Here is a 25,945-nt window from a genome sequence, read left to right on the forward strand (position 1 = left end):
GGTCATGATCTCATGGTCTATGAGTTCGAGCCCCGCATCAGGCTCTGTGCTGCCAGCTCAGAGCCCGGAGCCTGCTTTGGATTCTGTGTCTCCCTTTCACTCTGCCCCTCCCCCATTCATGCTTTGTCTCTGTCTCTCAAAAATAAACGTTAAAATTTTTTAAAAATAAAATAAAAAAATAAAAAAGCTTGCTTTCAGCCAAAGCATCCCTCTATAGATTGAGTTCTTTATTTGGACGTTATCTACACAGCAGATATTTTTCTGAAAAAAAGAATGACTTTTCATTTTCCATATTGAATACAATGCAGAAAAATCTAATGATTTTGAAACCTCAAAAACTTCATTGTTTTCATAGTATGTTTCTGATTAATGTTTTCCACACATAAGGACAGCAGTCATGTTTAAAGTTGAATAAATAACGTAATCCTACCCCAATCATAACCTTTTTTCATTATTTTGGATAATGAGGTATTTGAATATATATTTCCTTAATTATATATTTTTGTTTGGATTGACAGTGGTGGCAAGTTTTCAACACTGCTTCAAAATTTAGGCCCTGAAAATGCTGTGACACTACTTGTGTTTGCAGTAACAGAACATAAGATTCTCATTCATTCCCTACGGCCTTCCGTGCTTACTAGTGTGACAGAAGCATTAGTGTCCGTGAGTATCACAGGTTTTCTCACTGGCAATCAATATCATCTTAAACATAATTTATTCATTTAATTTAAAACTACTTTTTAAAAACCTAACTGAAATTCATAAAGTAATGAATTTTTATGTTGAGAAAACAGTTTTAATTTTCTGATCCTTCATATTATAATTATTTAATTGGTTATCAAGTGTTAGACTTTAGGTATGAATAGATAGTTTTTTGTGTGTGCTGATATATTATGCTTCAATGCCAAACAGCTAAATATTCTCCTATCTTTTATTTATCCAAGATGATTTTCCCTTTCCACTGGCCATGCCCGTATGTTCCTCTCTGCCCACTGGCCTTAGCAGATGTCTTGAGTGCACCATGTCCATTCATAGTAGGAATTGATTCAAGATACTTTGATCTCTATGACCCTCCACCAGATGTTAGTTGTGTTGACCTAGACACCAACACCATTTCTCAGTAAGTACATTTTAGTGATTCTCTACTCTGTAATTTATAACTTCATAGTGTATGTTTCTGTGTATTTTACGAATGCTAATTAGAATTCTTTTGACCTGTATTGTTTTTATTTTGGGGTTATTACCATCTTTGAATCAACCCATGCTATTCTCCAATGGAATAGATTTAGGGTATTAGTGAGATTTTATTATAAAAAATGTATCTTTAATCCTCAGATCTTTAAATATTTGAGAAACATTATAATCTTATACTTAATTAGAAATTTAGCAGAAAAGATTGAGGTTAGAAACAAAACTTTAGGGGCACCTGGATGGCTTAGTCAGCTGAGTGTCCAACTTTGGATCAGGTCATGATCTCACATTTTTATGAGTTCAAGCCATGAATTGGGCTCACTCCTGTCAGTGTGGAGCCCAGTTGGGATCCTATACTATGGTATTTCAATTATATTTCTATTCTTGTGTAATACTATTAGGATAGTAGTACTTTAAGAAAAATTAAATAACTTTTGAGTTATACGTGATTTTATCACCTTTATACTTTTAGAATATAAGGATTTTATAAGTTTCCTTTTCATTTTATTGGAATAGTATTTAAGTTGTAGCTACTGGAACTATCTTTTTATACCTTTTTTATAATTGAATTGTTCTCTCATATCCCTTATTTTCAGTTTAATCATGGGTATGCTATTTAGGGAAGAGGAAATTGATGCAATGACCATACTGCATTCACAGGACATACTTAGAATAACTACAAGTTAGTCTGTCAGTAAAGCCCAAAAGCTAGTACACCTTTTACAACTTAAATATGTATATGTATGTGCAATAGATTCTTCTTCATTTTTAATAAGCATGTTTCATATTAAAGCCTTTTGACTTAATTCTCTAACCTTACATTAATTCTAATCTTGTCATATATGTCAAAACCTCAAGTGCCTAAACCATTCGAAAAGATGACATTCTATTAAATATATAATATAAAAATAATCTAAAATGATAATATATTACAGCCAATGAACACTTCTTTTAATGTTTATTTTTGAGAGAAAGACAGAGAGAGAGAGCCTGTGTGTAAGTGTACAGGGGAGGAGCAGAGAGAGAGCAGTACAGAGCCAAGCAGGCTCTGTGCTGACAGCAGAGAGCACAATGCAGGGCTTGACCTCATGAACCGTGAGACCATGACCTGATCTGAGGTCGAACACTTAACCAACTGAGCCACCCAGGCAACCCCAATGACATAATGTTTTTGAAAATTGAAATTCAGGGTGATGAATTAGTATATACTGTATTTATTGTGGCAATAAATTACATTTTCCCTCTTTTTATACTTTCCTTCCAGTTTATTAAAAGAATTTGTTTTAATTTTATCTTTTTCTTTTGATTGCTAGTGAGTTAAAGAATCAAAGAAAACATGAGGCATCGGTACTCATCATCAATAGTGTTCCTTCTTGATATTATCACCCTTCCAAATGTATGGAAGGACTAAGCTTGTGAACTAACAGCTTTCTACTTTCCTTCATCCAGAATATCTGGAACCTCAAGCTGAAATTTGAAAGAAAACGAATCCTGAATGTGCAATTTTGGGTCTCTTGTGTGTTATCAATGTCAGTAAATTTCTGAAGAAAGGGAAAGTAATATCTGTACTAGGCATAAAACTGTATGTATAGCCTGTGTAATCTCATTCTTTGTGTTTTTGCAAGGTAATTTTTTATTAACCCCTCTGACAGGTAAGGAAACCAAAGCTTAGGGTTTTTTAAAAAGATTTTATTTTTAAGTCATCTCCACACCCAGTGTGGGGCACTAGCTCATAACCCCAAGAGCAAGAGTGGCACGCTCCACTGAGCCAGCCAGTCACCCCCAAAGCTTAGATTTTTAAGTAATTTATCAGAAGGGGCACATAGCATCTGCTGCCAGCTAGATTTTGAAACCATCACAGTCCAGCTCCAAAACTAATTCCTCTGCCACCGATTATTTGTTATTTTGGAAATTCCCATACATAAAAACGCAGAAGGCTATCGTGGATCCAAACTCAGGTACTAGATAAAACTTTCCTACCCAGCCAGTGAGGATATCAAGGGCAAGAGAAGGAAATTATGTGAATAAATAACAGTAATTAGATGTAATGAACACATACCAAGATTCTGTTCATCTATCTTGAGCACCCTTTTTTGATAGGCACTGGAAATAAAAAGGCAGCCCAAGTACACTCTCTTAAGTTCCTCATAATCTATTTCAATAAGGCCAGCATGCACACAGTGAATGATAAGGTACAGTGAGAGTGCTCTGTTGCAATGTTTTATCCATAAAGTAATGTAAAAAGTGTTCTACATTGTCTTCTCTTCTCACTGTAATGCAGGATTCCATGCTCCTGGTCACATTATAAATGAAATAAAACCTTTGCAGTGGGACATCTACAGGTGACCCTGTCCTATCTGTATTTTTATCCTCATTTGTGGAAAGATAGGGTAGATTCCGACATAGTGGTTCTTTTTAGCCTAAGCCTTCCCATCCAGTCCTTTTTACTGGTTTCCAAGGTGATGCTTTTGCCCTTTTTGTTCTGTGGGAAGTACAGGGAACATTAAAAAAATTCAACTTCCACTACACACCTGTGCTGTGTTGTCTTTGGTGGTTAGAACATGAGTGATTCACTTTTCTTCTCCTTTTTCTCTTCATTTTTCAAATTTTCTAAAAAAATGATTTATGGCTTCTGAAGTACAAAAAAAAAAAAAGATTTAAAAAGTGAAGAATGGAATCAATGAAACTATAGTTAAATCCAAAAGGTTTATGATGTTTTATCACCATGCTTTTTTCTTACTGCATGTGTAGTTTGAAGAACAACTGTGTCGTAATAAGTGTAATAAAGGAGATTCTAGGAGTTTGTTGTAGAAACAGTGATAGCACTTTCAAGCAGATATCCTCTTTTGTAGTTATAAAAGTATTTTGGAATATTATCCTTTATTCAAATAATTTAATATTCTAGATTAGTTCTTTTCTGAAAGAAAGAAAGAAAGAAAGAAAGAAAGAAAGAAAGAAAGAAAGAAAGAAAGAAAAGAAAGAAAGAGAAAGAAAGAAAAGCAAATTTTACTTCCATTTTTAGGAAACTAAGAAACTAAATACTTAAATTTACCGAAGTATTTTGATAAGCTTTTTGGATCATCAGTTCATTTTTTTCTTTATGAGTTCAAATTTTCCACAGTGCTTTTTCTTAGAGTCTATAAGAAAAAAAAAAGTCCTCCTGTTGCTAGGATTTTCCTAGTATTTAGGTGTCTAAAGACTCTTAATGACCACCATATTAGATTTGTAGTGATTAGCATGGTTCCAAGGCAAGTGGGATTTGCCCAGTACCAACATAATTATAAATTTTTGAGCTATATTTGTATAAGGTTCTTCTCTCATGTAAGTTAATTCTTAAATATTCTGCAAACCAGATTACCCTTGTAGTATTTTTTCTTAGTAACTATAATATATTGTATGTGTTTTATTTTTTGTTCAATCTATTTTCTCTTTTCCCTTTTTTATATATAGCAAAAAAAAAATCTGTCTAACAAATATATTGTTGTCATTTCATCTCAGAACTGGTGACAAGAAAAATGTAGCCTGGAAGATACTTCCAAAGAAACCATGTAAGAATCTGATGAATACGCTGAATAATTTGCACCAGCAGCTGGCAAAATGTAAGTGTATAACTTAATTAAAGGAAGTAATTTAATCTGAGAAAGGACTCCAGTTACTTTGCCTTGCTTGTGAAAAGATAGTGTTTATTTTATCTAAGGGAAATATTTTTTATAATCTTAAGGGCTAATGAATATTAAAGCAAACTATGTTAGAAGCTGAATAGATTTATAAAATGTATTATGTTTTATTTTATATCTGCTACATCTTCTTAGAACCATTTTTGGAATAATAAAATTGAAAAAGAGGTTAAGGTAATCATTTTCTTTACTTTTGCCATTACTGAGATACTGTGGAAAAAATAAGGGTTTCCTCTTATAGAACATTCTCTTCATACAGAGAAAAGTTTAATTTTGAAAATTTAAGACAGATGGTTTAAATTAGAAAATGCTGTTGATCTTAGTGAGGTGAAACGTGGTTTTTAAGCTTTACAACTTCATTGGATCTTAACACTATGCTTACCTCAAATAATTTGAAAATAGAAGCTTGCCAAATGCATTAGGGAATTAATCAAAATGAAAAGAGATTGGTATATGGAATATTTCAGTAGAAAGCTTATATAAGAATACCGTGACAGTGATCCAGAATTACTGATAAGAAGAATTAAACCTTCATTTATTTAATCCTCTTGGTATTTTAGAACAATGGCCCTTTCAGGGTCCGTAATTTAATACTTAATATATGAAAACCGGTCAGTAATGATGTAGCAGTATTTGAGGTTCTTATTTACATATTTATCATTTATCTAATCACTTGGTATCTTATAACATCAGCCCATTCAGGGCCATAATTTAATACTTATTAAATTATTATATGAAAAAATGGTCAATAATGGTATAGCAGTATTTGAGGTTCTCATTTATGTATTAGGTGAAATGTAAACATAGGAAGGGGCCTACATCCTTGGGGGTTCAGAGTGACCATAGTCAAAGTTGGAAATAGACATGGAAGAAGACAGTGTTTCTAAAATAAACCTTAAAGCAAGCAGAGAATTTGGAAGTGGCTCATAAGTACTGGGACATGAAAACAGCGACATCAAATAGAACAGCATGTCATCTTATGTGACAAATAAATTATGTATAGAATTTTAGTTAAGCTAACTAGTTAATTGCTTTCTAACAGGCATACACTTCTTGTAAATAGCTGAGAGGTCCAGCAGCTTTTGTAGCAGTATTTAAAATATTATTAAAATCCATGAAATAGCCCATCCAGCTCTATGGAAGGGCAGAACCTTAAAGCTTAAAATTATAAACTTTTAAGACAATACTGATAGTCAAGGATTGTATAACACTTTATAGCTTCAGACCACTTTCACATATATTTTTTATCATTACAACTCTGAAGATAAATTGAAGGATGTAAAGTAGCTTGTCAGAGTTATACAGTTAACAAGGATGAAGCTAGGATTAAAATCTAGATCTTCTGTATCAAGGCCTGTATTCTTTCTAGTATTGTTACTTTTTTAGACAGTAAGAACTCCAGAAAAAGCTCTGTAAGATGACTTATTGTTCCTCGTATTTTAAAAAGTTTTTAAATTTTGAAACAATCACAAACATTTTCCTTCACCTTTGAGAATAGATGCCCCATCACCTCTAAATGGAATATCTTTCCTACCCGAAAATACATTTCCTGCATCACTACATAACCATGAAAATCAGGAAATTAACAGTGAGCATTTCCACCATCTGTATCTACAGACTAGATTCAAGTTTTGTCAGTTATCATAATAATGTTCTTTATAGCAAAATAATCCATTTCCAAATAAGATGTCTTTAGTTTCAAGTCTCTTTAGTCTCCTTTTCTCTAAACAGTTTTTCGATTTCTCCTTTTTCTTGATACTTTTGAAGATGGTATTTACTATCATAGAATAGTCCATGATGTGGGTTTGTCTTGAGTGCCCTTATGGTAAATATAGATCATATATCTTTGCCAGGAATATCACAAAAATGACACTATTTTCCTTTCCTAGAATCTTTATCAGATCGTGCACTACGTCATTTTGTCCCATTATTGATAAAGATGTTCACTTTGTGCACTTGACTAAGGTGGCATTTAGCAGGACTCTCTATTGTGAACTTACTCTTTTACTACCTAATGACTTTAGCATTGAATTGTTCAGGAAAGGGAAGAGCTGTTATTCACATTTTAATCCTTGTGTGTTTTTCCTGTAGGCACTTAAATTTTTTTAAAGGGGGGGGAGGGCAGAACCAATGCATTTAATCCTGTTTCCTGTTGATATGGTTGCTATGATTTTTCATTTATTAGTATACATATAGTTACTTCAGAACATGAATTTATTTTGATGGTAATCAGATAAACAGGAATAATTTTATATTTACTTTGGTTGAATCATACTCAGCAGAGCCTAAAAAATGATGTAGCAAGCTTTGATAGGGTTTACATATTATGAAGTTGTATAAACAAAGAGTTGAGTAGGTTGAGCCCTTTTGAAAACAACATGTTTATTTCTTTCAGTTTTATTGAGATATAATTAACATACAGGACTGTTATAAATTTAGGATGTACAGCATGACTTAACATACATATATAACAGATTTATATTGATACCATTATCAACATTGGTTTCAGTAGTTTGGAGAAAACACTAACATTATATTTTTTCACAGTGCAGCAGAGACCAAGAGACGATGGACTAATGGACTTAGCAATGAATGACTATGATTTCAATTCTGGCAAGAGGTTGCACATGATAGATTTGGAAATCCAAGAGGCATTTTTGTGTTTCATGGCCTCTATTTTAAAAGGTTATAGATCATACTTAAGACCAATAACACAGGCCCCATCTGAAACAGCCACAGATGCGTCCTCTCTTTTTGCCTTGCAAGGTAAGTGATTGTACAGTTTTATAGCTTTCTTAATCACTGCGTTTAACCTTATGATGATACCGTTGTTTTCTGTGTTAATGGTTCATGTTTATCAAAATACGTAGCTATTTTGGAAGTATATGAATATACCAACTTTGTTGGTAATCCATTTCCACAGAACTAGTTATTTCTCAGACAAATTACAAATAATCCCATTAGCAAAATATGTCGAAGAAACTATTTGAAAGGTATAGAGCTTCATAACCATACACTACTGAACTCTCTTGTGCCATAGATGTGTTGGGATATTGATAGTTTTAGCTTTCAGAGCAGCCAGGCAATGTTGGACACTCAGGAGCCTCTGGGATGGTCACCTTCAAGCATGAACAGCCTCATTCATTTTATTTCAGTCACCTTATAAATACCACTTTCTGTTTGTGCCCTGAAGCAAAAGAAGTTGGAGAGCCTCAGAGTGCAGTTTGTGTGAAAATATATATTTATTTTCTTTTGTAGTATATATCATTTGCAAGAGAAATTCATTTAATAAGCATATATTGAATTCCTCTAAATGCTAGGTATATAGTGGCATGAAAAAGATATATGGTCACAAAAAAAGAGAGAGAGAGAGAGAGACACGGTCACTTCTCTCATTGAGCTTATAGTCAAGAAGATAAACAATTTGAAGGGCACCTGGCTGGTTCAGTCAGAAGAGTATGTGACTCTTGATCTCAGGGTCATGAGTTCAAGCACCACCTGGGGTTTAGAGATTATTTCAATACATAAACTTTTAAATTAAAAAAAAGACAATAAACAATTTGAAAATAATATGAATGTAGGACGCCTGGGTGGCTCAGTCAGTTGAGCATCTGACTTTGGCTCAGGTCATGATCTCACTGTTCATGAGTTCAAGCCCTACATCAGGCTCTGTGTTGGCAGCTCGGAGCCTGGAGCCCACTTCAGATTCTGTACTTCTCTCTGTTCCTCCCTAGCGCGCTCACTCTCTCTCTCTCGCGTGCTTGCACGCGCTTTTGCTCTTTCTCTTCTCTCACAAAAATAATAAAAACAAACATTAAAAAAATAATATGAATGAACACTTTATTTCACAACTTCAGATCATAGAAAGCCCTTCTGAGGAATTTATCTCTGAGCCATGATCTCAAGGATGAGTATAAATTAGCCAGGCAAAAAAAAAGTAGGTTTTAGACAGAACAGTTGGAAATAATTTGAATGTATGGGCCCAAAAGAAGCCCCAAGTAAATGTAATGGACCGTAGTGAACAATGTGGAGCACAAGATCAGGAAATAAACTTTTACTGTTTCAGTAAGACACAGACATAAACAAATACTAGAGAGGTTGTAACTGCTGCTCTTTAAAAATGCTTTCAAATTTACAATTTTATATATAATCTTCAAGGCAGTGAGGGGACAACAGAGACAATTCTGGGTGAAGATTTGAAAGATCTGGGTTAAAGTTCCTTTCCTATTGCTATCTTTGTCAGGTTACTTCCCCGGGGTCTTAGTTTCTTTGTCTGCAAAATGATGGGTTGAGGGGTATAGATGACATGGTTAATCAAGTTCCTTCTGGCTTAAAATTCTGTGAATCTTTGTATGATGCTATATTTTGTGATATTATATGAATTTATGTTGAACAGCTTTCTTAAGAAGCCGGGACCGATCACATCAAAAATTCTATAACATGATGACCAAAACACAAATGTTCATTCGCTTCATCGAGGAATGTTCTTTTGTCAGTGATAAAGATGCAAGCCTGGCATTTTTTGATGACTGTGTAGATAAAGTAAGTAAGAGTACGTTTACAGCACCCTAACTTATTTCGTGTGACTGTTTTAAATGTTATGAGTTATAGTTTCTACTTAATTTTTATCAGCTCTTAACAGAATCTAAGTTCATTCCATTTCAAAATTGACTTTTTATTATTAAAGTTTTGTTTGGACTGCTAGATATTATAAACCACAAACTCTTAGGAGTACCTTGCAGGATTTTACTGAATCATAAGTTTTATTTTAGCAATCAAGTCTGTAATCTTGCCTGCCCACTTACAGACTATGGGAGTTCTGTCCAAGTCTTTGAACCTGTAACTTGAGCATCCTTAATTTTCACCTCTCCTTATTGTATTTTGCCACATTCTGAGAGTAGGTATAGAGCATAAAGAATGTATCACTTGAATATTTCTATAATTTGGAAGTGAGTTTATAGCATAAGTTAAATGAATTGATTCTATTTTAAATTCGTGTGTGAAATCTTCTCTTACCCTTTGGTCCTAATATCATAAGGTGGGTATCTATGCTGAACATAGAGGAGGTTGGGGAACAGTGACCACCTAGAGTGGGGTGTTGAAACCTGAATGGGGTGAGGAAGGAGGAACAGACTAGCATCGGGTGTTGGAGTCCAAGCCAGGTGGAGACAGCATCTATGTAAGGGGTGACCTAGCATGGAGAACTAGAGCATGAGCAGGATAAAAAGAGTGCCCATGCTGGGGGACAGACAGCTTCAGGGGATCAGAATAAACAAGATGAGAAGAGTATCCATGCCAAAACAGCATGGAGTATCAGAGGCTGAGCAAGGTGAGAAGAGTGTCCCCACTGGGTAGGGGCAGCAAATGGAGTATCAGAGTTTGATCTAGATCAGGAAAATGCCAGGCTGGTGGGGACAGAGGGTAGGTCTGGAAGTAGTTGTTGAGGCCAGCTTAGGGTGAAGAAGTCATATGTGTGGAGAGGGCTGTTGGTGGAAATGGGAGAATGTAACATACGGAGGAATGGATCAAATAAATACATTAAAGATAATGAAGTTACTCACTGTTGGAGAAGGGACTTAAAAATACAGAAAAGGAGAAAACCAAAATGAACCCTGTGTCCGATATTGGAGTGGAATTAGAGGTTTGATATATCATTGGTTTTCAGTATGTATAGACAAATATAGAAATAAGTACAGATGTAAGTATGTATGTCTGTGTGTGTGTAAATACATATATTCCCTAGCTCTGTACACTGAGAGGAGCTGGAAGCAGCCATACCCCAGTAGCAATGAGTACACCTAATACACAGAATTTTGCTTCTAAAGACCATTCTCCAAGAAAAGGAATTAGGACTCCTTGGAGACTAATTGGGTCTAGGGCAAGGAAAGTACAAGATGAGCCCTGAAGTAGCTTGTGCTAGAAAATAAGGAATTGCTTCAAGAATAATGGAGACATGTTTTTTAAAACCACAACAAAAACACACACACACACAAAGACAAACCAGCTTGAAGGGACCCCCACTGGCTATATCTGAGACAATTTGAACATCAAATGTAAGTAACAGATTATAACCCATTGAATAAAATAGGAAACTGAGTTTACACAGGTATTAGTTGAGAGTCTGATGAGAAACAAGATTTTAGTTTCAAAGTATCTCTGCACAAAATACATATTAATTACAAAAGAGTAACTTTATAGTGGAACAGAAAGCCTAGAAGACACCACTTTTCTCTATTTATCAAAGTGAGCATCACAAATAGGGAAACAAATCAACATCATATGCCTATAATAGACCACAGTGAGAATACAACATCAACTCCATGATATTTCTGCCAAAGATGCATAACATACAGAATCTCAAGGCAGTATCAGACAAACTCAAATCAAGTGACATTCCTCAAAATACCTCTTCCGTTATCCACAAATTTTCAGGGTTAGGAAAATAAAGGAAAAATTAAGAAACTGTTCAAGAGTGAAGGAAACTAAAAGACTTGACAAGCATATACAAGGTGCATCATTCAGAACTGGATGTTCCTGGTTTACCATCAGTAATGTAATCAGTAAAGCTCGGATGTAGCTTGAGGATTAGACAGTAGTGTAACATGTTAGTTTCCACAGTTTCATGTTGCATTATGGTTAAATAGCAGAATGTCATTGTTTATTCAAGGATTCACACTAAAGTATTCAAGGGTGGTAGGTGTTCAGACTAGCAGTTTACTCTCAGAAGATGAAAGGGAAAACATTATATGTACTTGAAAATACATACGTACTTGAAACTCCTCTAAATTTATGAGTATATATACATAGTGTTCATGATATTATGCCCATGACCATAGAAAAAAGGAGGAAAGCAAAGTTTTGTCATGTATTTATTCAACAGGTTATACTTGTAAGGTTTTTTAAAGAAGTCTATAACATTCAAATTTATGTGACTGAAAGAAAATCAGTGATTTATTTTTTAATATAATTTATTGTCAAGTTAGCTAATACACAGTGTATACAGTGTGCTCTTGGCTTCAGGATTAGAGTCCCTTGATTCATCACTTATATACAGCACTCAGTGCTCATCCCAACAAGTGTCCTCCTCAATGCCCATCACCCATTTTCCCTTCCCCCCTCAGTTGACCCTCAGCTTGATCTCTGTATTTGTCTCTTAGGATTTGCCTCCCTCTCTGTTTGAAACTATTTTTTTTCCCTTTCCTTCCCCCATGGTCTTCTGTTAAGTTTCTCAAATTCTACATATGAGTAAAAACATAGAATATTTGTCTTTTCTCTGACTGACTTATTTCACTTAGCATAATACCCTCCAGTTCCATCCACATTGTTGCAAATGGAAAGATTTCATTCTTTCTCAGGCCAAGTAGTATACCATTGCGTGTGTGTGTGTGTATGTATGTGTATGTATATATATATATATATACACACACACCATATCTTCTTTATCCGTTTATCAGTTGATAGACATTTGGGCTCTTTCCATAATTTGGCTATTGTTGATAGTGCTGCTATATACATTGGGGTACATGTGCCCCTTCGAATCAGCAGTTTTGTATCCTTTGTATAAATATCTAGTAGTGGACTTGCTGGGTCATAGAGTAATTCTATTTTTAATTTTTTGCGGAACCTCCATACTGTTTTCCAAAGTGGCTGCACCAGTTTGCATTCCCACCAGCAGTGCAAGAGGGTTCCCATTTCTCCACATCCTTGCCTACATCTCATTTCCTGAGTTGTTCATTTTAGCCACTCTGACTCATATGAGGTGGTATCTCACTGTGGTTTTGATTTGTTATTTCCCTGATGATGAGCGATGTCGAGCATCTTTTCATGTGTCTGTTGGCCATCTGGATGTCTTCTTTAGAAAAGTTTCTGTTTATATCTTCTGCCCCATTTCTTCACTATATTATCTGTTTTGGGGGTGTTGAGTTTGCTAAGTTCTTTATGGATTTTGGGTACTAACCCTATTTTCTCCCATTCCATCGGTTGCCTTTTAGTTTTGTTGATTGGTTCCTTTGCTGTGCAGAGCTTTTTATCTTGATGAGGTCCCGTAGTTCATTTTTGCTTTTATTTTTTTATTTCCCTTGCTTTTGGAGATGTGTTGAGCAAGAAGTTGCTGTGGCTGAGGTCAAAGAGGTTGTTGCCTGTTTTCTCCTCTAGGGTTTTGATGGTTTCCTGTCTCACAGTTAGGTCTTTCATCCATTTTGAGTTTATTTTTCTGTATGGTGTAAGAGAGTGGTCCAGGTTCATTCTTCTGCATGTTGCTATCTACTTCTCAGCACCATCTGCTAAACAGCTTGTCTTTTTTCCATTGGATACTCTTTCCTGCTTTGTCAAAGATTAGTGGCATATGTTTACAAGTCCATTTCTGGGTTCGCTATTCTATTCCATTCGTCTGTATATCTGTTTTTGTGCCAGTACTATACTGTCTTGATGATTACAGCTTTGTAGTAGAGGCTAAAGTCTGGGATTATGATATCTCCAGCTTTGGTTTTATTTTTCAACATTACTTTGACTCTTCAGGATCTTTTGTGGTTCCATACAAATTTTAGGATTGTGAAAATCATTGCTTTTGAGGAGAGGGAGCATGGCAGTCAAAATACAACTCATCTTCATATTCAGAAATTCAGGATTTTTTTAATTTTAAAAAAAATATTTATTTTTTAAGAGAGAGAGAGACAGAGAAAGAGTGCCAACAGGAGAGGGACACAGAGAGGGAGACATAGAATTGGAAGCAGGCTCCAGGCTCTGAGCTGTCAGCATAGAACCCGACACGGGGCTTGAACCCACAAACCATGAGATCATGGTTACCTCAGCCAAATTCGGATGCTTAGCTGACTGAGCCACCCAGGTGCCCCAGAAATTGTCTCAGTTCTGAGTTTGACATGAAAATGTCCTTTACTAGTTGTTAAATAAATACCAAATATGTCTTATAAAAATGAGAAATGATTGTGACTATGCCAGAAGTAATAGGAAAAACACTGCATTGGGAATCAGGACAACCTGAGTTCCAGCTCTTATACTTGTAACTTTTATTGAGTCATCTAGTCTTTCTATATTGTTTTCTTATCTTTGTTTAAAATATATTGTGAGGAGAGATCATTAGGCACATCTCACAGTATTCAGAGTAGTGTAGTATGAACGGAAAAGTAAAAAACATGACTATTTTTATATTTTGCTGTTTTATTTGAGTTTATAGATTGGTAATGTATTCACTATCTTAATCAAGTTTGCCTTATTTGGTGCTTAATAGAAAGAATAAATAAATAGAAAGGTGTCCAGTAGATAGAAAGGTATGCTTTAAGATACATTTTCTTTAAATCCTTTTTTTATAGGAATAATCGTGCTGGTTTTGTATATAAAAATGATATTTCTGGGGACACCTGGTTGTGTCAGTGGGTAGATTATACGACTCTTGATATCAGGATCATGAGTTCAAACCCCACATTTAACATGGAGTCTACTTTTTAAAAAGTGAGGTTTCTGACTAGCATTATGCACTCTGAATGTTTTTCCCCTGTGGTGCTGGATTTCCACTGGTCATCTGTGCATGCTAATTCTGCTTGCTTTGTGAACAGTGGTATATATTTGTACAGTTTTTCCCTGTGCCAAGCTCACTAAATCATAAGGGACTAAACTCATGACCAGCATTTTGCTGATAGCATGCTTTAGCCAACACATTGATTAATCCACATGGGAACACTGAATTTATTGTAGGAATCCAATTAACTATGCAGAAGACAGAATTTTTTTTTAATGTTTTATTTATTTCTAGGAGAGAGAGAGAGAGAGAGAGAGACAGCGTGAGCAGGGGAGGGTCAGAGAGAGAGGGAGTCACAGACTGAAACAGGCTCTAGGCTCTGAGCTGGCAGTCAGCACGGAGCCCAACGCGGGGCTCGAACCCACGAACCGCGAGATCATGACCTAAGCGAAAGTCGGACGCTCAACCGACTAAGCCACCCAGGCGCCCCGCAGAAGACAGAATTCTTGTATTGTTCCCTTGTATTTTTTACTCATTTTATGTACCTTGTTCGTAAGTTTGTATTTCAACTAAGAACTCATACAATACTGTCAGTATCACATGGTTGTTGTTTTTTTTTAATTTTAATGTTTTATTTATTTCTGAGAGAGAGAGAGCGTGAGCAGAGGAGGGTCAGAGAGAGAGGGAGGTACAGAATCTGAAACAGGCTCCAGGCTCTGAGCTAGCTGTCAGCACAGAGCCCGACGCGGGGCTCGAACCCAAAAACCGTGAGATCATGACCTGAGCCAACGTCGGACGCTTAACCGACTGAGCCACCCAGGTGCCCCTCACATGGTTTTTAAAATAACCATTAATATTGTGAGACACATAACACTTTTGCTAGGTACCTAGGGCATCATGTTCTGAGGAGAATATTTTATTAGTGATAATTACTACATTATATTGTCTAAGAGTTTCTGAAAGTAGGTCACCTCCTATTTACTTGTTAAGGGTCAGTGCAGGACATGGTTAGAATAATTGCACAAAAAATATACATTCTTTTGAGAAAAGCCAATCCCATTAAATGTGTAACCATTGTTTCTAGGCAGATTATTTTCCTGAAATGCTATTTACCTATTCAAAATCTAGATCCAACAAAAGATCACTTCTATATGTGGAATCATGTTTTACTTAAATATTTTAATGACTAAGAAGATTAAAACTGAAAATTAACTCATTAAAACATAGTTACTTGTATTTGCTTTATTATCTAATTCAAAGGAAATTTTTATTAAAGAAAATAACAAAATGTCGCAAGATCCAAAATACACCTTAATAACCATCATATACACTTAGAGGTTCATTGTATTCCTAGTATTATTAAACAGAACTCTCTGAAATAGTGAATATGCAGTTCTGTTACTACCTTTCACATTTTAGTACCACAATTTAAGTATGCTCAGCACAGCAAGTTAGTACTTTTAATCTGCAAATGTTTTAGAATATCAATAATACTTGAAATTTTTATAATGTTTTTTTATTTGGAAAAAAGAACATGTGTGCAAACAGGAGAGGGACAGAGAGGGCAGAAGGCAGAGAGAATCCTAAGCAGGCTATACATACAGTGCAGAACCTGATGTGGAACTCAGACCCACAAACTGCAAGATCATGACCTGAGCCAAAATCAAGAGTTGGATGCGCAACTGAATGAGCCACCCAGGCACCCCTGTATATCAGTAATACTTTAAAAAATAATGATTTATGTGGGGTTCTTAGTTGGGTGACTTTTTTTTTCAAAATGTATTTTGATAGAGAAAGAGCATGTCATTGTGCACGTGGAGGGTGGGGAAGGGCAGAGAGTGAGAGGGAGAGAGAGACAGAGGGAAAGAGCATCCCAAGCAGGACTTGATCTGACAAACAGAGATTGTGACCTGAGCTGAAATCAAGAGTCAGATGCTTAACCAACTGAGCCACCTAGGCTCCCCTTTAAACGTAATTTTTTATGTGAACAGATCCTTTTACTTTTGGCAATTTAGCTATGGAAAATAAGTAATATTTATTTTTATAAAGTACGTGTTATATATTTATATATAAGTATTTTATATTAGTTATATATTATACATGTTTTTATACTTATATAATAATATTGTATTATGTTACATATAAATATATTATTGTTATATTATTAATATATAAATAGAGACTACCCAAGTCAATCTATGACTAAGATTGAACAGAAATTAGACATATCTTTTTTTTTTTTTTTAATGTTTTATTTATTTCTAGGAGAGAGAGAGAGAGACAGCATGTGCAGGGGAGGGTCAGAGAGAGAGGGAGTCACAGATTGAAACAGGCCCCAGGCTCTGAGCCGGCAGTCAGCACAGAGCCCGACGTGGGGCTCGAACCCACGAACCGCGAGATCATGACCTAAGCGAAAGTCGGACGCTTAACCGACTAAGCCACCCAGGCGCCCCTAGACATATCTTTTGATATTAGCATATTCAAACAGAAAACTTTTGCCCAACTTAAAAAAAATTTTTAATGTTTATTCAGTTTTGAGAGACAGAGACAGCATGAGCAGGGGAGGGGCAGGGAGATCGGGAGATACAGAATCTGCACCAGCCTTGGGCTCTGAGCTGTCCACACAGAGCCCGATGGTGGGCTCAAACTCATGGACCTTGAGATCATGACCTAAGCCTTAGTGGGCTGCTCAACTGACTGAGCCACCCAGGCACCCCGCTTTTGCCAAACTTTAAAAAGCTGGAGTGGGTAATGCTGGATGAGAAAAACAATGTGAGAATTATTTGAGTTTCATTTATGACTAATTTAAGAACCATGTGTTCTTCATAGGATTATGTTTTAAATTCTTACAAACTGTTCCTATAGGATGGTGCTTAACTAAAGGCAGTTTGGTTTGGTTTTTTTATTTACTTTTGAGAAAGAGAGTGTCCACAGGGGAGGGGCAGAGAGAGACAGGGACAGAGGGTCATTGCCAACAGCAGCGAACCCAGTGCAGGGTTTGAACTCAGAAACCCTGAGAACATGACCTGAGCCAAAATGGATGCTCAACCAACTGAGCTACCAGGGCAGTTTTGTGTAACAAATAGTCTGGTAAGATTTTTCTTAGTCTCTCAGGCATCCCTCTGCAGTGTTTTCTGAGCATATTAATGTGGAAAATATATGAAGAGAATATGAAAATTACTTAATTTTATCCTGTCATGGGTGTTGGATTTCTTTTTCTCCTAATGGGTAGATGTCACTGTGCTTTCCAAAAGTTAGAAACGGCCAATTGATACACATAGGATGTATAGCATGGCTGTTTTTATAATGTTGTAATGAGAGTTTATTGGTATACAAGTTAAGGGAAATATCTTTTCCCAAGATACTGAATCTGTGGTGCAAGATTTTACTATTTTAATAGACCTTACAATACTGAGAATTAGTGCGGTTGTGTTCGTAAACAGTTTTTTTCTATGTGAACAAAGTGACTGGAGAGTAGAAAGTAGGCACAAGTCTGGAGAAGAAGACATAAATAAAATAAATAAATAAAAATTTAAAAACATCTGGTCTCCATGGGGCACCTGGGTGGCTCAGTCAGTTAAGCATTTGACTTTGGCTCAGGTCATGATCTCACGGTTCATGTGTTTGAGCTCCACGTGAGGTTATGTGCTGCCAGCTCAGAGCCTGGAGCCTGTTTCAGATTCTGTGTCTCCCCTTCTCTCTCTCTGCCCCCCTCCCTCCCTCCCTCCGTCCCTCCTTCCCTCCTTCTCTCCTTCTCCCTCTATCCCTCTCTCCCCCCTCTCTCTCACTGTCTCAAAAATAAATAAACTTTTAAAAAATTATTTAAAATAATAATAATAAAATAAAAACATCTGGTGTCCATAGACAAGCAGTTCTCTTGTAATGTTCCATCATGGAAATAGTTGCCAACTTTCTTTCCAATTACCTTTGGTATTTGTTTTAACCTTCTCATTCTGGTCAATCTCTTCTTTTTCATTATCATTGCTGCCCTTATAATTAGATTAACCACATTACATCTGTATAAAATGTTGGTGGGTAGAGCTTCTCATTTGTTCTTGGGTTGCCCATGGACTCCATATCCTACCATACCTATGATTTTGAGTTATAACTGACATATTCCTAATGTTTTTTTTAAACATTTTATTTATTTTTGAGAGAGAGACAGAGTGCAAGCAGGGAAGGGACAGAGAGAGAGGGAGACACAGAATCCAAAGCAGGCTCCAGGCTCTGAGTTGTCAGCACAGAGCCTGACACAGGGCTCAAACTCATGAACTGTGAGATCATGACCTGAGTGAAGTCAGACGCTAAACTGACTGAGCCACCAGGGGCCCCATTACTAAGGTTGTTTTTAAAATATTGTTAGGTTTGCTAGTAAGGGTTCAGGTGTTCTCTGGTTTTAGTGACAGTTTAATTTTTGGCACTTAATAAATGACTGAACAAACAAAGTGTGCAAAATAAAAGTGAGAAAAAAGCTCTGTAAAGCCTAGTGCTGTAATACCATTTCACATTTACTTTCAGTGCTTTATACATAATTGTCTTACATATTTTCCTAATTTTTTACATAACCAGATCCTATAAGCATTTTGTTTCACTTGAATAAGTTTATTCTTTCCTTTTGACGAAACAAGGGAATTTCTTCAAATCAAACAGTTAAAAAATGTTATGGACAAAATAAAGAGGAATTTAATCTCAAGTCTCACACACATATAAATGATTAACAGAAAGTGAACATACAATAGAATTTTTTAGATATTCCTGGTTTTAAATTCTACATAAATGGGAGCTTTAGAGACAAAATTCTATTTTAAAGCAGATATATGATGTGCCATTTATTTTTAAGTGAGAAGAGATGGAAAAAAGTGCATCCTTCCTAAAGAGGGAGATGGAAGGAGACAGGGGTGTTTTAGGTTTCACATACTCTCCCCTTTCCTGCCTAAGATTTTATCACATCTCTCCTTTGGCAAACCCGCCACCCACCTCAGCATAATACAGTTGTCAGTTATGAGAGTCCTTGCCAACCTCATATTTGACGATGGAGCGGGACAGTTGGGAACCACTAAACTCTATAGTTCTTGCACTCTCAAATGCCTGTGACAACTAGACACATAATCTAAATGAAGGATTGGGGGGGGGGGTACCTGGGTGGCTCAGTCGGTTAAGCATCTGACTTCAGCTCAAGTCATGATCTTGCGTTAGGTGGGTTTGAGCCCCGCATCGGGCTCTGTACTGACAGCTCGAAGCCTGAAGCCTGCTTCAGATTCTGTGTCTCCCTCTCTCTCTCTCTGCCCCTCTCACTCTCTCTCTACATCTCAAAAATAACTAAACAGTAAAAAAAATTCTTTAAAAAAAATAAATAAGTGAAGGATTTGGGGTAGGAAGAAAATTTTGTTCTTGAAATATGATTTTGTTTTTCTAATTTTGAGAGACTCATGGATACAAGAAATATTTCCATTTCCACTTATGTTTACTATTGGGAAAGCAATCAGGCAGGAATGAAGAAAAATGAGAATTGCCACTTGATCTCAACCTTGTGGACCCACCAGGTCCAAATTGAACTGGAGTACGAATATGCCCCATCTAAGGAGGACCAGCCGCCACTTATTTCCTACTCAAGGCTGGACTCAGGATTGCCAAGTCTATTTTTTTCGTTTTTTTTTTTTCTTACAAATAGTTTATTGTCAAGTTGGTTTCCATATAACACCCAGTGCTCATCTCCACACGTGCCCTCCTCCATGCCCATCCCCCCCCCCCCCCCCCCCCCCCCCCCCCCCCCGGTTGTTGTCAGCATTCAAGAGTCTCTCATGGTTTGCCTCCCTCCCTCTCCCCAACTATTTTTTCCCCTTCTCCTCCCCCATGGTCCTCAGTTAAGTTCCTCCTAATCCTCCTATACGTGCAAACATATGATATTTGTCCTTCTCTGCCTGACTTATTTCGCTCAGCATAACACCCTCAAGGTCCATCCATGTTGCTACACATGGCCAGATTTCATTGTTTCTCATTGCCATGGAGTATTCCATGGTATAGATAAACCACATCTTCTTGATCCATTCATCTGTTGATGGACACTTAGGCTCTTTCCATGTTTTAGCTATTGTGGAGAGTGCTGCTATGAACTCTTATAAGCATTTTTAATATCACTGCTAAATCTCATAAAAGGAAATTTTCATTTTTAACAGAGTAAAACATAACAATTTAAAGTTAAGTAATTGTCCAAGCTTCAGTCCTCTTCCTTCCTGCCCCTAGTTTCCACTCCCCAAAGGCAACCATTTTTCTATTTCAGCAATTTCTTCATTTACCTTAAGTTTTCCAAATAATGTCATTTTATTGTTTCTTGTTTTATGTATTACACGTTAATGTCATATCTACCGTACACCTGAATTCTCCCAGTGCCTTCATAATGAATTTTGGTCAAATGGTGTTAAGTGTTTGTGGGGTTGTTTTTTGTTTCTTTTAATGTTTATTTTTGAGAGAGAGAGAGACACAGTGTGAGCGGAGGAGGGGCAGAGAGATGAAGACTCAGAAACTGAAGCAGACTCCAGCTCTGAGCTGTCAGCACAGAGCCCAACGTGTGGCTCAAACCCATGAACTGTGAGATCATGACTGAGTTGAAGTTCAATGCTTAATTGACTAAGTCATCCAGATGCGCTTGTGTTCAATGTTAATATTACTATCACTTTATATATAATTCCAGCTAGACCACATACATATATTTTGTAATATATATACATATTGTAGTTAGGTTTCCTTTCATGCATGGATTTTGTTTTCTCTGACATTAATGCTATATTTCTTGTTTTGTGTCTACTATTAATTCATCTCCAAACTCTTCTACAAAAGTGAAAAATCTAATCGCAATTTTTCCAAAGTATCAGCAATTTTTTTCCTAGAAATTTCTATGTGTATTCCAATCTGAACTGATTGCTTTATAGTCTGTCATCCTGGGATTTTCCTTCACCATCATCTTGGAACTTACATTGACTTCTCTTCAGAGTTGGTACCCCTGCTTCCTGGCTTCAGTAACTTCTTTCTTGTGTTTTCTTTTTATGGTGGGGCACAAATTCTGGTAGCTTAGTGAGAGAGAGTATGTGGGAGATACATATTTTTTGATGCCCTACCTGTTTGTAAATTTCTTTATTCTCCCCTAATATTTAATTGCTAATTTGATTGGAACTAAAATTTTGAAGTCTTCTAGCTTCAATTGTTATTGTTGAGAATAACATCTGGTCTAATGCCATGTTGATTTCTGACCTTTTATACCTGGTCTCTTTTTCTCTCTGAAAGCATTTATGATCCTTGATATTCTACTAAAGTTGCATAAGAATATGCCTGGTGGAGGCCTTTTCTTCACTGAGTTGAACACATGCAGGCCCTTCTACTTACTACTCTGTGGACCCATTTTCTTCAGATTCTGGGCAATTTTCCTGCATCCCCATTTCTTTGGTTCCCTTTTTCTGAAGTATGTGTTATTTGGATATTGGCCTTCTTATCCAGCTCCTCTTAATTTTCTTATATTTTTTCATCCATTTTCTATCTCTCTGTTTTTCATCTCCACTTTCTGGGAGATTCCCATCCTTTATAATATACTTTTTATTTCTGCTATCAAATTTATAATTTTTGTTAAGTCTCTTTTTCATAACATCTTCTTATCATGGATGTAGGCTTATTTGTTTTAATTATTTTGAAGTGTTTTTTTTCTCCTGCATTGTCTCTATTTCTTCTTACTCAGATATTACTTTTAATATTTATTTGTTTTATTCTCCTGCAAGTTATTGGTTTTCCTCGTGTGATCTTTGGTTGGTATTTCAGTGAGGCACAAAGAACTCACTGGAACTTTTCTGGGAAGCTGAGACTTGGAGCTTCCTTAGGCATAAGATTGATGATCATAGAGGAACTTACCTATTCATTAGAGTCCCTGTTTGAGCAGAGTCTATAATTCTTTTCTTTTAGGCTGTTTAGTTTCCCCAAGAGGCATCTACAGTCTTTAGCCTGAGGAATATAAGCCTGACTGCCAGTATTCTCCCAGCTCAGTGGGGAAGGTGACTGAGGCTTTCCCTTGTTGTAACATGTAGGCTTTTACTCATTCACCTGTTTTACTAAACTCCTTCATCTCCCACAGCTCTGCTTGGTATCCTCAAGTCTAGAGTCCCTCTGGTTCAGGTAAAAGTACTCAACCTTGTCCCTGACCACAATGGGGAGGGGTAGTAGCCTAACTGTACTGGGCTGAGTCAGGGATCTAGGAGTCCTTAAATGAAGGCTTTTAACATTCTCCTGGTTCAGCTCCATGTGCACTCCAATCTTCGGGGTCATCAAGCACTTTACATTCCTGACCTTTCTGGGACTCTACAGAGCAAATGGCTTGCTTTTTGGCTGTCTCCTTTATCCCGTCCCCAGTCAGTGCCAGAGATGTGGCTTTCAGCTTTTACGGGTCACATCAGTCTACTTTGCAGCTTCTAAAATGCAGCCTCTGAACTCCAGCTGTGCTACTGTCCTCTCTCCAATTCCTTTGTCTTTGTTGTTGTTTTTTTCAGTCCCTTCTCATTTTCGTGAGATTTCACGAGGGACTAAAGGTAAATTGTTGTGTTTAATTTGTCTTATTCAACCAGAAGTCTATGTGATCTTTACTATTTTAATTTTTAATGATTATATTTTCCACCTATTTATCAGACTTTATTCATTTACCTGTTTTTTGCAAATATAGGTGACTTCCAACGTATTCTACTTTAAGTTTTTATTCCGAGCATTTATTACTTTTATAATGTTTGAAAAACCAATAAAAGTAATACATATTTGTTATTTTTTAGTTGGAAGATAACAAAGAAGAAGAAAATTAATTGCAGTAATACCATTACCCAGGGGTAACATTTGATAAGAGTGGGTATGAGAGAGAAACAAACAAAAATATATGTGTACATATATACAGAAATATATATGTATATATTGCATATATATTCACTCTTAAAAATTAGAATTACACTACATATATAATATACTTTTTTTGTTTGTCATTATTTTGTGAACATTTTTTCATGTCATTATTCTGACACATCTTTATTGTTATTTAGTTCACTTTATGGATATAACACTAAAAACATTCTTTAATCTTGGAGATTACAGCATGTAATACTATGAAATTATAACCAACACTTAATGTAAGAACACTCTGAATGTCCAGCTTTTTTTCTTTTTCTTAAAGAGAGAGACAGCATGAGCAGGGGAGGGTCAGAGAGAGAGAGGGAGACACAGAATCTGAAGCAGGCTCCAGGCTCTGAGCTGTGAGCACAGAGCCCGAGGCGGGGCTCGATCCCACCAACCGTGAGATTGTGACCTGAGCCAAAGTCAGATGCTCAAATGACTGAGCCACCCAGGCTCCACAAGCTTTTTTTCTAAGAATTAGAAAAATTTTAAAGCTATCCCTGTCCTTTTTTGGTATATTGTGCCCTGAATCCTTATCTTAAAGATTTGACTTGTTGGGGCACCTGGATGGCTCAGTCAGTTAAGTGTCTGAGTTTGACTCAGGTCATGATCTTCTGGTTCATGAGTTCGAGCCCTGCATCAAGCTCTCTGCTGACAGTTCAGAACCTGGACCCTGCTTCGGATTCTGTGTCTCCACCTCCCTCTGCCCATCCTCTCTCTCCCTCCCTCTCTCTCTCTCTCTCAAAAGTAAATAAACATTAAAATTTTTAAAAAATAAAGATTTGACTTGTTAATAATTCTTGCCCTCCCGTTTATTTCCAAGTAATATATGATATTCTATTTAATCTAATAAAGTGCTATAGTTTATTTTTGTGATACTTATGACATCTTGATTTTCTTGTTTCTCTCCAATTGATGTCAGTGTTGTGCTTTTTTGTTTATGAGCTCCTTTTGTGCAGTTCAGACTCTGTTTTCACTTTTTGTGAGTATTACGTTGCCATAGAGTATCTAGGGGGGACATTGTACTACTACAGTGCTTTCAATACTGATAGGACTGGAATTTTAACTCCAATATTCTTCCGCCTAAACTGGAAGAACTTAGGGAAATAGATTATACTGAGTGTAAATGAAACACAGATCCCAGTATTGTCAACACATACACACATGTATTTGTGCATTTTTAAAAATATTACTTCTTGAGTACATTCTCATGATTCAGGATGCAAAATAATATAAAAAGGTACACATTGGGAAATGTGGGTTCTGTCGCATCCTTGTCCATTCTGTTCATCTCTCCTTCCCCATATAGGTAATTACTTTTTATAATATTCTTTAGTATTCCCTTATGTGAATACAAATAAAAATATGAATATGTGTTTTTATTTTTCCCTCTTTCTTACTCAAAAGACAGTATATTACATACACTGTTCTACACTTTGTTATTTAATTATCTTAGAAGTCTTGTTTCGTGGTACATAGAGAACTTGCTCATTTTTTTCCTTCTTAATAGCTCTTTAGCACCCAGTTATCATAAATGGTTTATTTAACCATTCCCTATAGACAAACTCTTGGCTAACCAATGTATTACTTTAATGTATTTTTTTTTAACTTTTTCAGGTGGATATGGACAAGAGTGGTGAAATGCGACTTATAGAACTGGATGAATCTTTCAAAAGTGAACATACAGTTTTTGTAACACCACCTGAGATCCCCCATCTACCCAATGGTGAAGAACCCCCTTTACAGTACAGGTATTCAAGAGGCAGAATGTTTGAGATTGAAAGAGAGAAGCAATCCATCATCTGTGACGTAGCTTTCTAAGGACTGTGGTATTTTCAAAAATCCAAACTTTACAGATTCCTAATTTTTAGGTGGTAAGCAAGCTTATCCCACATCCATTATTAAGTTTTGAGGTATAAAAAAAAAGAATTATAATTTTGCATAATATAGACTTGGGAAGCTCTCTATATCTACATAAGTATCTGTTCTCATAAATGTTGGTTAAATTCAGTTAGGACTCAACCCATCAAAATGCAGCACCTTTATTACAGATTTTGATTTTTGTTTCTTACTAAAGCTGATTTCCTCCCTTTCATCCCCACACACATATTGACTAATGTAACATTGTCTACAAAAGGATATAGATATAGAGGCAATATTTGTGGCCTTGATTTTGGTGATATAATTTTTTAGACTATTAATCTTTCTGTGAGTTTTTCTTTTAAGCTGTGGAAATTCAGACCTATTGGGAATTGATCATTGTTCATTTAGGAAATGGGTTCAGACACTATGCTGACTGCTTGGTACATAGACTTGAATGATACATTGTTACTGCTTTCATGTCTAGTTGGAAAGATAGGAAAGTTCTGAGCACAGTGAAATAGGGTTATGACAGAGTTATATTTATTATAATCTGTGTATCTAGATGTATATTGTACACATACACTTGTTATCTACTAGGAGTAGTTTCCAGTATACATTTATTTTTACTTAGAGTGGTATTTCCTTATATTTTATTATTTACTTATTTTTATTTTTGAGAGAGAAAGAGCACATGAGTGAGTGAGGGGGAAAGAGAGAGAATCCCACAAGGGGCAAAGAGAGAGGAAGAAAGAATGTAGAGCCCATAGCAGGCTCACACTCACCCAGTGCAGGAGCTTGAACCCACAAACCGTGAGATCATGACCTG

At 36.2% G+C, this 25,945-nt stretch overlaps 1 protein-coding gene across 4 annotated transcripts in view; it reads left to right on the forward strand.

The window, feature by feature from the left end:
- DENND4A (DENN domain containing 4A) overlaps positions 1–25,945 on the forward strand; it is a 134,270-nt gene that overhangs the window by 66,668 nt on the left and 41,657 nt on the right. For all 4 annotated transcript variants that reach the window (XM_039219145.1, XM_039219153.1, XM_039219160.1 and 1 more), the window contains exons 10-15: positions 519–663; positions 945–1,120; positions 4,690–4,790; positions 7,416–7,634; positions 9,265–9,410; positions 24,874–25,007. In XM_039219145.1, coding sequence (XP_039075076.1) covers positions 519–663; positions 945–1,120; positions 4,690–4,790; positions 7,416–7,634; positions 9,265–9,410; positions 24,874–25,007 — 921 coding nt within the window. The remainder of the gene's footprint in view (positions 1–518; positions 664–944; positions 1,121–4,689; positions 4,791–7,415; positions 7,635–9,264; positions 9,411–24,873; positions 25,008–25,945) is intronic.

The sequence above is a fragment of the Hyaena hyaena genome, unplaced genomic scaffold (genome assembly GCF_003009895.1).
Source record: "Hyaena hyaena isolate Hyena2069 unplaced genomic scaffold, ASM300989v1 scaffold_15, whole genome shotgun sequence".
Lineage (NCBI taxonomy): Eukaryota > Metazoa > Chordata > Mammalia > Carnivora > Hyaenidae > Hyaena > Hyaena hyaena.